Source organism: Phytophthora cinnamomi, assembly GCF_018691715.1.
Source record: "Phytophthora cinnamomi strain GKB4 chromosome Unknown Contig38, whole genome shotgun sequence".
Taxonomy (NCBI): Eukaryota; Oomycota; class Peronosporomycetes; order Peronosporales; family Peronosporaceae; genus Phytophthora; species Phytophthora cinnamomi.
In genome coordinates, this window is record NW_027150971.1 from 1,833,570 (window position 1) to 1,847,990 (window position 14,421).

General features: G+C 53.0%; 3 protein-coding genes across 3 annotated transcripts; all 3 read right to left on the bottom strand.

The window, feature by feature from the left end:
- Nucleotides 1-9,205: 9,205 nt before the first annotated feature.
- On the bottom strand, nucleotides 9,206-9,601 carry IUM83_03444 (uncharacterized protein; the record flags this gene model as incomplete). Its single annotated transcript, XM_067927445.1, has 1 exon — nucleotides 9,206-9,601. The coding sequence occupies one exon, from the start codon at nucleotides 9,599-9,601 to the stop codon at nucleotides 9,206-9,208; it is 396 nt and encodes a 131-aa protein (XP_067791744.1).
- Nucleotides 9,602-10,851: 1,250 nt separating this feature from the next.
- On the bottom strand, nucleotides 10,852-11,223 carry IUM83_03445 (uncharacterized protein; the record flags this gene model as incomplete). The annotated part of the gene is made up of 1 exon (XM_067927446.1): nucleotides 10,852-11,223. One exon carries the CDS (start codon nucleotides 11,221-11,223, stop codon nucleotides 10,852-10,854), a length of 372 nt encoding a protein of 123 aa, XP_067791970.1.
- Nucleotides 11,224-11,884: 661 nt separating this feature from the next.
- IUM83_03446 (Catalase/peroxidase HPI) lies at nucleotides 11,885-13,948 on the bottom strand (the record flags this gene model as incomplete). Its single annotated transcript, XM_067927447.1, has 1 exon — nucleotides 11,885-13,948. One exon carries the CDS (start codon nucleotides 13,946-13,948, stop codon nucleotides 11,885-11,887), a length of 2,064 nt encoding a protein of 687 aa, XP_067791743.1.
- Between the last annotated feature and the right edge of the window lie 473 nt (nucleotides 13,949-14,421).

A 14,421-nucleotide genomic window follows, 5' to 3' on the forward strand; every position in this document is an offset into this window, starting at 1 on the left:
TCCCCTTCACGCGGGCGAATGTTCTTGGCATGAGGGTCGAGCGATTCGCTCGACACTGAGTCTTTGCGCTTAGAGGGCGAGTCTTCCTCGCCCTCCATATCTTCATCGTCGTTGTCGAAGTGGATGACGTCGCCGTACTTCGCCTTCTGGCGTTCGAAGTAGTCGTCGATGGAGAGATGACTCCCCACCGACTTTGAAGACTTCTTCTGAGGCGCGCTCATCGTTGAATGAGCGCGGATTTCTTCTCCAAACGCGGAGAATTGACGAATGGTCACTTCAGAAGATTGACGTGCGGAGACCCCGCGCGTCTAACCTTAAGGGGGGATGAAGTAACGGGGTTACACGTACAAGTGGCTGCAAGCCACTTGTGAATTTAACAGATAGGTTATCTGTTAAAAGTTTTGGATACTTCCTCACCTTGGTGTAAGACACACCAATGGATACATTGAAGTGGGCCACCACAATGAGTGGTCCACACATACCCAAAGATCCTATTGGTAGAAAGCAGTATCTTTCTACCAATTGGAGACGTACATATTAGCGGGGCTCTGACAGACAGTCGCTGTCAATCCCTTTCATAGATGATAAACAGTTTTTAGCAGATTTAGGAGGAAGATCAATTTACAAACAATACAGTTCTCATTTTACCTTAAACTAGCTACTTGTAGTCTTATCTAAGTTAAATTATATTTGTGTATTCAAATATAATTAATCTAAGTAATTATGAAGTACTTACGCTTCCTCATACACGTAGCGCGACGTGTAAGCTAAAGTAGTGAGTCAAGTTAGACCCACTACAAGTTGAGAGCGGTTTTGCCGAGATTGCTGGAGATCATCGTCACGAGGTCGGAAGAGTCGGCCTCCATGTACGCGCGACTACTAGCATAGTATTCCTCGGTAGCGAAAATCCACAGGTCTAAATCCTCGCTGATCTTGCCTTCGTAGACCGGTGGGTCCTTTTTCTGACTTCGGCCGCCTTGTTGCAGCATCATCTGTTCGAATTGAGCTTGGGCTTGTTGCATTTGAGCTTGAGTTTGATGCATCTGGGCTTGAATTGTGGCTTGAAATGTCTGGTTTTGCTGCGTCATCATTACAAATAGCTGCTGTAACATCGATGTGTCCGCAGCCGGAACTCCCTGCCCTGGCGTAGCTTGCCCACCCGCGGTCGATGCCGGCGGAATGCTTGCTACTCCGGCTTCATCCGAAGCGCTCATGCGGCTTTGTTGACGTGGGCGAGGGTTTAGTGACGGGCTCTAAGCTTCTCGACCTCTTCATTGAGCCATAGTTGCAGGACGTTTCTGCGCAGACACAAAAGCTTAAAAAAAGCTAGATTGAAAGAGATTTAAGGTTACTCTCTACAGTTGTTTACGCTTCGTTTTGGAACGCTGGTTCTTGTAGCGCTAAATTGAGTTGTCGAGTTGCTTCCAAAATCTTCTCCGTTTTCTCGATGTGACGTTTCAACAACTCCGTGGTTTCGTGCACGACGTTCCGAGCGCCAGAGTCCCTACGATCCGGGATTTCGTTCCGGATGAGCTTGATGACATTTTCTTATTTGATCGTTGTCAGCCACAAGTCTAAGCGAAGCTTATCGAGGTCCTTGTGGTTATCGGTCAAAGGTTCTGTACTCTGAGTGAACGGATTTTCAGGTTCGCGTGTTTTACGTTTACCCATGCACTCCACACGGTTAGCAGATCAGTAGCAATGGATGTACGTCAAGCAACTCAATCGGACACTAATCGGACATTATCCTCCGTGTTTGCTAAGGTGGGACAGGGATACGCAATGCGAAAGCACTAAACCACGGACCCAGAGCAGGAGTTCCAAATGTGCGAGCTACTTAGCGTGCAATCACACCAACTTGCCACTGAACGAAAGTGTTCGTGCTAAAAGTCAATACCTCCTTAGTACTGTGATGCGGAGCTTCCCACTATGTGGCCACTCCCGCAGATCGACTTGACACTGCCTGCTGAGCTTCCCACTATGTGGTCACTCACAGGCAGATCGAAGCTTGGATGGACGAACAGGTGCTACTATGTCACAGATGACGCGTCACTGGGCCGCGGTAGTTGAGGAGGAACTTGGTTGTAGAGGATTGCTGCTTGAAAGACAAAATGAGAAGTGAGATTGATTTGAGTGTTCCTTGGTTTCCTACTCATGCGTTCTAGTCCAATCAATCTACTCTAGCATCGCCTGTCCTGATTGTCTTGTCTATACTAATCCAGATTCCGTGTCATTCCTCCTAACTGTGGGCCAATGTATGACTTCATTCGATTATGCTTTACTGGACTTGTATATACTATACTGAGGCAAAATCAAGTTGGCACCCAGCTCGACTGCGACACATGACAGCCATGCGTCGAATCCCATTGTGGCCGAAGCCTACTTCCTTTGGCGGGAACGTGCATCCGTCACATTTACCCCCGAAGGAATACTCCCTTGCATTGTCATCCGCCCAAGCCAACATCTCGCTGATCTGTTCATACATGGGCCTGAAGGTGTTGGGATATCAGTTGGCAAGCCCTTCACCCCCAAAAGGCCACGTGCCGTCGCCAAAGAATACCGATTCACTAGGCTCGCTCCTGTCCACTCCGTCGTAGTTATGAGAGTCGCCCACGGCATCGTGTTTATACCGTGGGAAGCAAGCCTCCTAGGAGCCCGGGTGGGAGCCGGGCTCCCGGGCTGTTGGGGGGAGCCCGAAAAGTCGCGAGCCCGGGCTCCCGGGCTCCTTAGTTAAATAGGTTAAGTGAAAGGAGCCCTCAAAAACTGTGAGAGCCCGGCGTTAAGGGCTCCCCTGCCAAGCCAGTTGCCTGTGTTAGATATAACGTTCATGGTTGGCTTGCTATAAAGCTTCTTCAGGTTCACACCAATACGAGCGAGATCCGCGCGATGGTGTTGGGCCGAGCCCAGGCTGACGGCCACCCCCTCGAGGTGCTGGAGGGAGTTGTGACGGAGGTTGATGATGAAGGACAGCTCACGGTCGCTTGTATCCCGACCGAGCAAGAGCAGGTTCGTCTAGAAGCGCAGGTGTCAAGAATCGTGGATAACTTCTGGAACGAGACGCAGCGACTTGCAGCTGAGAGTTCATTGCTACAGAGCAATCAAGTGGAGCAAGCCAAAGAGTACCGCGCAGCGTTGGTTGCCATTCAACATCATGCTCACAGCAGCACTGCAGAGCTAGCTGCGCATCAGCAATGGATCGAGGTTCAAATCCAGAAAGTCCTAGAAAATACCCGAGAATCGCTGCAGCAAGACCTTCTTGTTGTAGCAAACGCACAGGCTGTTGGGAGTGAGGCTACACACAAGTTTGTTCAACAAGAGCTGCAGCAATTGCGAGAGGGAGCAAGACTAGAATCGTTAGAAGTCAAGCGAATAATGGCGGAACAAGCCACGAAAATCCAGCAGATCGAGAAGCAGATGAGTTCTGCGCTTTCGAGCGCACGTGACAAATTAACCCAGAAAATCGATGCTTTGATTGTGGAGCCGGCTGTTTCAAATGCAGTGGTATTGAGTCAACGTGATGGGATGAAGAAGCAGATGCAGCTACAAATTGATCTAAAGTTCAAGGAGATTGCGGCCAGTGTTGTGGAGCATTGCCTTGCAAGTATTGGAGAGCGTGGTAGCATCACGGGGAAGCCAACGATGCGTCGAGTTCAGAAGTTAATTTCATCGTCTGCTGTTGCCCAAGAATCTAGAATGGAGGACAAGGTTAAACTACTCGTACAGCAAGCCCATGTGGAGCTGAGTAAAGAAGTCGAAGCAACCTACAACTGCCGCAGCAATGATCTCGGCGAGCATGTAAAAAAATATGTAGAAGATGAAACGGCAGTCGTAGAGACAAGGATGGAGAATCGCGTTCGAGATCTGCTACGCCGGGTACGGGAGGACATAGCAAATTTGGTGAAAGATCTGAACGAGGGTTTGCGCGCAATTGAGGCAAAGGTGGACAGCACAAATGCTGAGCTTACGGCCGAAATTGAACAGCTTAAGTGTCGTCTGGCCGAATTAGAGACGAAAGCACCAACTTCGGATCTGTTGCGGCCTGCGGCAGGCCTAACCCACCATGCCAACGAACGTGATCATCACGACCACTCGGATCGCCTAAAGAAGTATCTGCTTGCAGAACTAAGTCGGGCATTGTACGCATCGCCAATCGCAAAAGCCCCAGATGTTCCAGCCGTTCTAGCAGGAACGAAGAAAACCCAAAAGGCCGCCAAAACAAGCAGACCTCCGCCACGCAGTACGAAGGTTCAGCGGGCAATTGCTCAAGCTCAAAGCGATGTCAGGCGACGTTCCGAACTAGCAACACACCAGCGTGAATTCCTTGCCTACGTAATGAAGGATCCCGCGTGGAAACGATGAAGGTAACTCATGTAAAGACCTTGAGTAGGTGCACTAACGCTAACTTGAATGATAACATGTGGGTCTTGCAGATATTGATTCCTGGGCCATGTCGCGGCTGCGCTATTTCTTGATGAGATACACTGTTGTGAATCGTTTACACGGAGGGAAGATCTGCCATGCGTTATTTACATGAATCGTATAGCGTTATGGATATATTCATCATTGGTGGGGACATTTCGATTGTTCTGTTGGCAGGATTGCTAGTAGACATGTTTTTTTTACTATTGCGTATTTGGCTGGACGGTACTTCTACTTGGCCACTGCCCTAGCAATCGTTGTAGCCGAAGACGGTCTTGTCCGCATGGCCTTAAAATTCACGGGGCCACTGCTTAGCCGAACTCAGACATGGTAGAGCGTGATAAAATCACACGATTTCGTACAGATCGACGTCCCTGACCCGAGATCGCGCACTACAGGTGCTGCGAGCGCATCGCGGCTGTTCCGTCCGGCTTCGACAGCTCCGGCACTAACGGGATCAGCGCGTCGATCTCCGCCTTCACCTCGGGGTGATCTTGTCCACCGCCTCCATCGCCTTCAAGTTCTGCTAGAGTTGCGCCAGCGTCGTGTCACCGATCATGACCGTCGACACATCCTCGTTGCTGACACACCAGGCCAGAGCGAGCTCCGACATCGACATCCCCAGCTTGTCAGCCACAGGTCCAAGCTTGTCCGCCTTCACAACACGCTCAACGAAGTCAGGGGCAATCGCCTCGAACTGCGGATTCTCCATGCGAGGGCCCTCGTGTGTACGCGCACTGCATTTTCCCGTGAGAGCGCCGTACACCAGCGGCGACCAGGTTGTAAGGCCGAGCTTGTACTTCGTGTACAGGTCGACATACTCGAACTCCACTTTGTTGCGGTCCAAGGTGCTGTAGACGGACTGTTCCACGATGGGGCGGATGAGGCCGAGACGGTCGGCGATCCCGCACGCCTCGACGATCTCGGCAGCAGACCACTGGCCGGTGCTCCAGTAGAAAACCCAGCCCTGGTTGATGACGAAGTTCATGGCGCGCACAGTCTCCTCGATGGGGGTGTACGGGTCCGGGTGGTGGCAGTAGATGACGTCCACGTACTCTTGATCGAGTCGCTTGAGTGAAGTCTTCGTGCCCTCGGCGATGTGCCTGTGTCTCAGGCCCTGCTCGTTAGGCCCGCACTTTTCCGCAGATCAAGACTCATCATGTACCTTAGTTATTCAAATATTCGCGAGCGCTCAGCTTCAAACGTGTATTCGCTCGGCTATATGTTTTCACCACGGGCTTTAGATTCTGGTGGGGACTCGATTCATTTGGAGACCCTCATGGAGAGGGAGAAATCAAATGTATTGATGCTACCAAGAACTGGAAACGGCAAATTATTTAGCCGGCCTCCTCCTCTTCAACGCTTGTCTGTGAAAAAAGGTCGAGAAGCATTTCGTCTTCAACATCATGTGGTGTTGCTTCCATGTCATAGCAAACACATTGCGGGATGTGATCATCTAATTCCGCGTCCGGAATGGCCTCACACTGTGCGATGTCGACGAACTCTTCGTTTCTATTGAGAAAAGCACACATGTCAACATTTTCTTTGGAAATACGTGATCGATGGGACGTAACCATGTCTCCACAAACGCTAAAATCGCGCTCGATCTGAGCAGATGAAGAAGGGAGCGCAAACAGTACCTTAGCTACCTTTGGTAAAATGATGTATGCTCCACTGTGATCCATGCGTTTCCAAAAGTCGAGGACATTCTCGTTGGCCCTCATCTCAACAGGATCAACTTCCCATCGACGAAGCTCTTGCGCAACACGATCCGGTTGAACTAGCGGTGGCTGCTGGCTGGTGCCTCCAAAGCGCTCCCTAATTCTACTAAAAGGTACTTCATCATCATCATCGTCGTCGGGTGGCAATTGATGCAATCGGTTGTCCTCGGCGGAATCAAATGTTTTCTTCACTAGATCACGAAGTCGCACCACGATTGCTTCGTTTACGCGGCTAATATAAACTTCAATGGCGTCGCTGGAAGTATCTTTCTCTACATATAACTGTCGAATCACAGTGTTGAGGGACTTTTGGGGGGGGTTGTATTCAGGATGAAGTCTCTGCTGCATCTCAAACACGAAATCCCCCTCGTCCAGATAAGCGTCGGTCGTGTGTCGGAAGAAAAATCGGGTATCAAATGCATCTCGTAGCAAACGTCTTGTTAACATCGCAAGGGGAGTAAGATCATCGATTGCAATCCATCGAGGGGATTTGCGCTCCGAGCGATAGTCTTCCAATGGCTCCGTTAAACACACCGTATCCAGCCGAATTTGATAAAACTCCATGAGTACTTCAACCTGATTTGGTTTTTCTGCCTGGCATAGTCTCTTCAAGCTCGAGATGGGCTCTAATAGCGACAAAATCTGCTCGAGTTCAAGACGACGATTTCGTAGACGAAATGATGGAGGTGCTTGATTACGTCGTCCCACGAGTCGTCCTCGCGCGTCATACCATTCCACAAGCGCGTTCCACTTGTCTAAAATGCGTCGAACCGTACCCGTAATACTGAGAAAACGGTTAGCTGCATAGCTCACAAGTTGGGTCGTAGATGTACTTGTTCGCGTGTTACAAAGCGCAGAAAATAAATCGCCAGTCTTTTCAACTGAATGTACATCGGAGATAGTTTTCTTTATACGCGAGATTAGATCAGTCATGTGTGGGTTTCTTGAGCACTCTACATCTCCGTTCATCCCACAAGCCTCCCTAGTGGCCGCGTGTGCAAGATGAGCCATGCACCACTCCCACTTCAAATTCAACTTGTTTTTCAGTAGGTTTTTAACATCTGGGCCTCCATCGCTCGTAGCTCCGTAAAAGTCCATCGCAGTGAGACCAAAGTCGCCAAGTAACTGGAGAATCCAAGCTTTGTACGGGCCCTGAATACCGCCTTCACGATCACCATAACTAGGTGAGAACCGGCGTACGCCAAGCAAAAGTGAGCGAAATTCCCAGTTGGCGTCAACGAAATACACTCGGACACCGATGTATTTCTTGTGGGCTATAGTACAGGTCCAAAAGTCAGTCATGATGACAAAATTCCCAAACGAAGCCATCTTACTGTCGGCCAAAATACTAATAAGTTCACTCTTCGTTGATGAGTACAGCTCAACGATTACTTTATTCACTTTAGCCGCATTGATGACAACTTGCACCTCCTCTTTCTTCAGTAGGGTCTCAATTATGCGTGATTCCTTGTATTCACCAAACCGGAAGGGCAAATTATTGTTAATAATTCGACAAGCTTCCACGAGTAAACCAAATCTGCGCGGGTTGTTCACGAAGAGGGGCGATGACCGCAAGTGCTCAATCTCATCCTGTCGCTTCTGCTTTTCGGCTTTGTGAGACAGCGTTCTCAATGAAACGACACCGTGAACAGAGGCTAGATGGTTGGCAGGTTTAGAAGTACGACCAGAAGAAAGCGTAAAATTGGTCCCTTGACGCCTGCACGATTCATCAGCTAGACAGATCCAGTGGTATGCCGTCTTTCCATCTTCAACGATTTCTACACGAACTCCCCACTTGTAGATGTAAGATGTCTCTTTATCGGAAGGTGGCTTCAACGTTAAACCAGAAATAACAGGGAATTCTGCAATAGCATTCTTTACAGCTGCCGGGGGCTTCTTGTTCGTTCCATCATCATTGATGGAGAATTCGTCGGTAGAACCAGTGGTGCTTGAGGAAGCTGATTGGGCTCCCATTGCTTCTGAAGATCTTGCCATGTAGTTACTTGCTAACGTCATGGACGCGGAGGCGTCGCCATCCGCACCGTGGCCTTCATCTCGTGTGACGGGAACAGACCTGCCTCCGTCGCTGGCAAAGCGACGTCTTCCTTCGTGTCGTGACAGATGTGGTCGGGCGCTGCTGCTGCCTTGCTGGGACTCTGGGGGTTGAGTAGTGACGCCATGATGGAGCGTGTTTCTCAGTTGTACTGCGGCTGCAGATCGGTTCGGTGGAGCCGCTTGTTGATCACTGTCGTCATGCATTCCATCGTGCTCTGCGCGTCGGTCCGTTTGCTCTCGGGCAGGGATAGCACGTCTTTCCTGTAGGCGCTTAAACAGCGAGGGCCACATAGTTCCACAGGATTTCGAGGTGAGCGACCTTCGAGCTCAAAGCAGGATCTTTCTGTATGAGCGAACTCTCAAGGTTGAAAGTTAAATAGCGTTAGCAAATCACAGAAGGTTGCGAAGAGCCCATCAAGCTTCATATCTCAATTTGAGGAGCCCGGAACAGGAGCCCAAGGGGGAGCCCGTGTGCAGGGCTCCTCATTGTCGTACTTAGGTGAGGGGAGCCCGGTTCGTGCAACATTCGGGCTCCCCTGATATCAGGGGAGCCCGACTTTTGAAGTTAGTGGGCTCCCCGAACCCTGGGCTCCTAGGAGGCTTGGTGGGAAGTGTGAGTGGATCAGATCGTCCCACCCCTCGGACGAGGGGAGCCGGTAACTGCGATTTACCGTCTCCATTGAAAGTTTTAGGAGGTATGGAGACGAAACGGTAAAGGCCCGAAAATAGTCTCCCGTGCTGCTTTAGGAGTGGTGTTGGAGACGGCAAACCCCTTCGAATGCCGTCTCCTGACCGTTTTATTCCTGAAATAGCACGAAAAGGAGACGTAAAACCTCGGGAGAAGGTCTCTCGAGGTTTTAAGTCTCCCCCTTTTATTGGGGAGACGCGTCTCGTCCGAGCTGTGGATCGTCCCATGCTGACAGTTCGGATACACAAAATTTCAAAAGCAATTGAAGGTACTTCAAGTACAAGTTCTTGAGTATGTTCAGCCGTGTTTACGTAGTTTGTTGTTAGTGCAGGTATGACATTAGTGAAGGCATGGAGTTCTGCTCCACCCGTGCTCTCTTTCTGGAGTTGCCGGTGGCGTCTCCGCCGTAGCAATCCTGCAAATGTTTCACCTGTGCCGTGTACTCAACCAACTTTCGTTGGTTTTCAGAGAACCACGACCGCGTCTTGGTGATGACCACGTACGCGTTTTGGCCTCGGCCCTCCGGCTCGAGCGTGAACGAGGCGTTTACCTGCGGTATACGCACCCACTTGGCTGCGTAGTTGCGCGCATGACCGATTCCGTTAAAATGACGCACGCCGATCGTGTCCATGGAGACGTTGGGACCTCGAAGAAACGCCTCAATCTGAGCGTCAGGGAAGTGGGCGTCTGGCGTTTCCCGCGAGAATGGCTGGCCCATGGATTGGAGCTGCGTTTAGCCAATCGATTCTCTTAGCGACAATGGAGGCAAGGACAGCAAGCTTGTTATCTGATGCGTCGATGACACCGATGTGTTGCGAGAACGCCTCAATTACTGGCTGCAGCAGGTTTGGCTGCGTTTGCTGAAACTTACTTGCAACGGAGTTGAAGATGTCCATATCGCCGCATCGAATCGCCCATTTCCACAGCAACCCAATGACGCACGACTTGCACAATTCCTCCTTTCCAAGTCGTGCGGCTTCCTCCGCTGCTGCTCGGATTAACGCCTGTTGGGCAGCTCCAGCGTTCAGGCTATCTGCGATTCGTAGCGTCATTCTCAGTGCTGAATCGTGGGCCCTGTGACTCACATTGTGAGCGTACATGCTCATGCCAGTGGGATCCAGTGTCACTGTTCTGCCCAAGTAGCCCAGTAGAACTTGGCCAATATCACTCCAGTCAAATCGACCAGCCAATGCAATAAATCCTTCAACGAGATCATCCTTTTGTTCGTACTGGTTGAAGCCATTGACGAAATTACTGAAGAGCAGGTGCACTAAACCAGGATTTCCAGCATCGACCAACAGCTCGCAAAGGAACGGCAAAAGCCAACAGACACCGTCTTCGGGCAATCCCATGAATTTCCGCTTGGTGTATCCTACAATTTCGCACACACGATCTCCATAAACCGGCGAAGGAGTACAGCATCGACTGGTCTCTGCACTTGGAGTGCCCCGACGGCGGCATTTACATTGATGTACTTAATGAATTCTCCACGACTTGAGCCGCGGGCCAAGCAACAACAGCGTACCGCGAATACGTCGGATTTCTTGTTGCCCCCGAATTGCCAAGATATCCTTCGAAAGCGCTGTTGCCACGATTCGCCCAAAAGCCAGAAAGCGTTTCCTTCCCTGGGTTAAGAAAGTTGAGCTTCAACTTCGTTCTTGTAGACCGAGCAATACTGTCCCCACTCGCACAGAACCAGTTGATGCTCTCATAGCGTTCGTTTTCCTCTCAGTTACCTCCATCGTCGTAGTTGCTGACATCGTGTTCGAGTTCTGCAATGAAAAGTTGCAGCCTCTTCGCAGGGGGAACAACAGCGTTGGCTTCTTCAAGAGCTTGAACTCGTGCACGATCGACACCTTTCAGCGCACGTGAACCTAGCTCCCCCTCTTCGCTGTATACTCGTGGGAAAGCAGAAGCGCAAATGACTCGTCCTCCTGGCCCATACAATTAATCATTTGAGCCAGCTCCTCACTCAGCGTCTGGTCGTGGTTCCTCATCAAGTGGCGCATCGTCGGCGGCATGCAAACCGAGTACACAAGAACAAGCCAATACGCTCGTCACCTGCTCCAGCGAGTGTTCCGCGTCGGCATAGTGCACCGCATAATGCGGCAGGTACGGCGCCGTGCCGTCACTCTTCCCGAAATCGTGGCGGTACTTCTCCTCACCGCGTCGGTACACCACCAGATCTCCTCCTTCGTGAACATTTGGCATCTGCACCACCAACGCCGCCACCATTCCGTCCTCCTTCTCCGTATCTTGATGCTTCACAAAGTGGCCACCCTCCCCGTACACCAGCAACTTGTACAGGAGACACTGTGTCGGCACCCCCTTGTACTCCAAGCGATCAGCAATGGCCTCAGTGAACTTGGCGATCCCATTGTGTTCTTGATCTCCACTTGGTTTGCCAGCTCTTGCGGACGTTGTCGTCCATCATGGTGTCCAGCCTCCTTCCAAACGGAGACTTGTCACACTTGGCAATTAGTTTCGTTGCGTGCCCCTCCGTCATGGGAACAGGGATATGCCCCACGCCATCGACATGGAGTCCAGGGACTGCGGGGAGTGTTGAAGCTTGCCCTCCGAAGGAATATTCCCCTGCATTGTCACCGGCCCGAGCCAACATCTCACTGATCTGTTGGCACATTGGGCCGGAAGGTGTTGGGACGTTGGTGGGCAAACCTTCACCCCCAAAAGGCCAATTGCCATCGCAGAAAACCTCCGAATCGGCAGGTTCCTCTTTGTCCACGTCGTCTTCGTAGTCATGGTCGTTGTAGCGGCGACGCCAGCCCCAGGACATCGTTGTCGGTTGACAAGTGTTCCGGTGGTTCACGTGCTTTAGAAACGTTTCTAACGCAGATGATTGGTTGCTGGACGTTGAAGTGACACGGAGGACAACGTTCATGTGGTTCGGTCGTGTATTTATGCGCGGGGCAAAAAGCATCGAACTATATTCCTATGTTGCTATCGATATATGGATTGTAACTACACGAGGACATTAAAGGACTTAGTAGCTGCCCGCCTTGAAGTGGTCGGCCTGCATGACCTTGGCCCAGGCCGATGCGAAGACCTTCTGGAAGGCCTTCTGGTCCTTGGCGAACTTCTCGACGGACGCCTTGAGCTCGGGCGCGTCTAGCAGCGCCAGGTCCGTGTCCATCATGTAAACGTTCTGGCCCTCGGCCTTGAACTCCTTCTTGGACACGGCCGTCCACTTCTCGTTCAGCAGCACCTGGAAGTACTCGTTCGAGAGCTTGTTGGAGTTGTTGCTGTACGAGCCGCTGTAGCCGAGCGTCTTCTGCTGCGCGGCACTGCGCGGGCGGGCGGCCAGAGCCACGGCCTCCTCCGTCGACACACCGAGGATCTTGATGTTGTCACGCACGGCGGTCAGCGTCGAGTTGTAGTACTCGCGCGGGGCCAGGAGGTCCGAGCCGTCACCGTTGGTGGCGTCCGTGCGGCCACCCAGGAAGTCGATTTTGGGGCTACCAGCGTCCTCGAGGGCCACCTGGCCAGCCAGGACGATGAGATCGGCACTCGAAAGGGTCGAGTACTTCTTCTTGATGGGCTCCAGAGCGGCGATGATCTTGTCGACGCCCTTGTTGACGGGCCAGTCCTTCTCGGGCGCGAAGCGGATCTTGGCGCCGTTGCAACCACCGGCGTAGTCCGTGATGCGGAACGTCGAGGCGCACTGCCAGGCGGCGTGCACGAAGAGCGCGCCGTTGTACGAGCTGGCCTTGCCGGTCGAGTCGCCCGAGAGGCCGTCCACCTTCTTGTTCAGCAGCGCGCGGATGTCCTTGCGCACGGCGTCAAAGTCCGCCAGCTTGGCGGGCGACGGCGGCAGCGGGTTCTGGAACGGCTGCGCGGGCGGCACGTCCTTGCCGCGGCAACGCGCCACGGGGCCCATGTCACGCGACGTGAGCTTGTACCAGGCGTGCGAGAAGGCCTCGTCCAGCGCCGCCTGGTTGGCCGCGAACTCGGTCGCGATGGCCTTGTAGCTCGGGTCGTGCAGCAGCGCAATGTCGGCCGTCAGCATACGCACGGGCGGCGTCGTGTCGGGCACGGGGCGCCACTGCACGTGGCCACCAGGGCCGTCGTACTTCTCCCACTTGCGAGTCGTGAGGCCCTTGAAGTAGCCGTTGCCCCACTTGGTCGGCGTGAACGTCCACTGGCCCTCGAAGCCGCTCGTGAACGTGTTGTTGCCCTTGCCCTTCATGGGGCCCTCACCACAGGTACCCGGCCACGGGTTCGCCGGGTCCTCCAGCGGTGAAGGACCGGGACCCGTCTTACAGGCGCCGTGCGTCTTACCGAAGGCGTGGCCGCCACCGACCAGCGCGACAGTCTCGCGGTCGTTCATACCCATGCGCTTGAACGTGTCACGCACCTGAGGGGCCGATGCAGCAGGGTCAGGCTTGCCCATCGGTCCCTCGGGGTTCACGTAGATGAGACCCATAGTGGTGGGTCCCAGGGGCTCCTTGCAGTCTCCGTCCACGGCGCACGGCGCCACGCTCTCCTGCTCGGGCGTCGGTCCGAGCTGCAGGCTGCTGGTGCCGTCGACGTCGTCGCGGCGGCCACCGCAGAATCCGAGCACGGGGCCACCCATGCTTTTGATGGCCACGTTGCCCGACAGCACAATGAGGTCGCCCCACGACAGAGCGTCGCCGTACTTCTTCTTGATGGGGTCCAGCAGCTTCAGGGCCTTGTCCAGGTTCGTGTTGTCGGCCCAGCTGTGCTCCGGGTTGAAGCGGATGCGGCCACCGTCGCAGCCACCGCGGCCATCGGCGCGACGGTAGGAGCCGTTGCAGTGCCACGCGAGACGGATGAACAGGCCGCCGTAGTGGCCGAAGTCGGCCGGCCAGAAGTCCTGCGAGTTGGTCATGAGGACCTCGAGGTCCTTCTTCACCAGGTCGTAGTCGATCACATCGCAGCTCTTGGCGTCGTATAGCTCGCTGGAAATCTGGCGGTCCTGCTGCTTCACGGAGGCGATCTTGTCGTAGCCGAACGGGCAGCTGCCGGCGGCAGCTCCGCTGGCCAAGGTGGCAATCGCAGCGACGAAAGCGGCGAGACGGACGTTCATCGCTCAAGTGTGATTGATTGACTTGAGGCCTCGAAGGTGAATCGAAATGTGAGAGACGGAAAGCTCCTTTGACAAGGTCTCCCCCAAACGCGTTCGCCTTTTATGAGACGTTTTACGGTGAGAGTGTTCTGCTGTTCGCATGGCCAGCACATCCACGTTGTTCGGTTGCGTTGAGAAGTCATGCTTTGAAGGACGAATTATTCCAGTACATGTATCCTTTGCACCATCAGTTAAACAGGAAGCATGCGCTGGGATTTTGGGATCGAAAACAAGATTTGGTTCGGACCTGCGGAACGAGCCATCCGTTTCCTGGCGTTGCCCGCCAGGAAAATACAAATCGGAGGCCACGTCGGGGTGGAGACAAAACACGCGATCCCTGTGTGTAGAAGGGTGGATCGGACAATGGTGTACCTTGTGTACACACTGTGCCAACGTCACACATGCACGGGCGTGTACATGTAGTAATAGTGCTG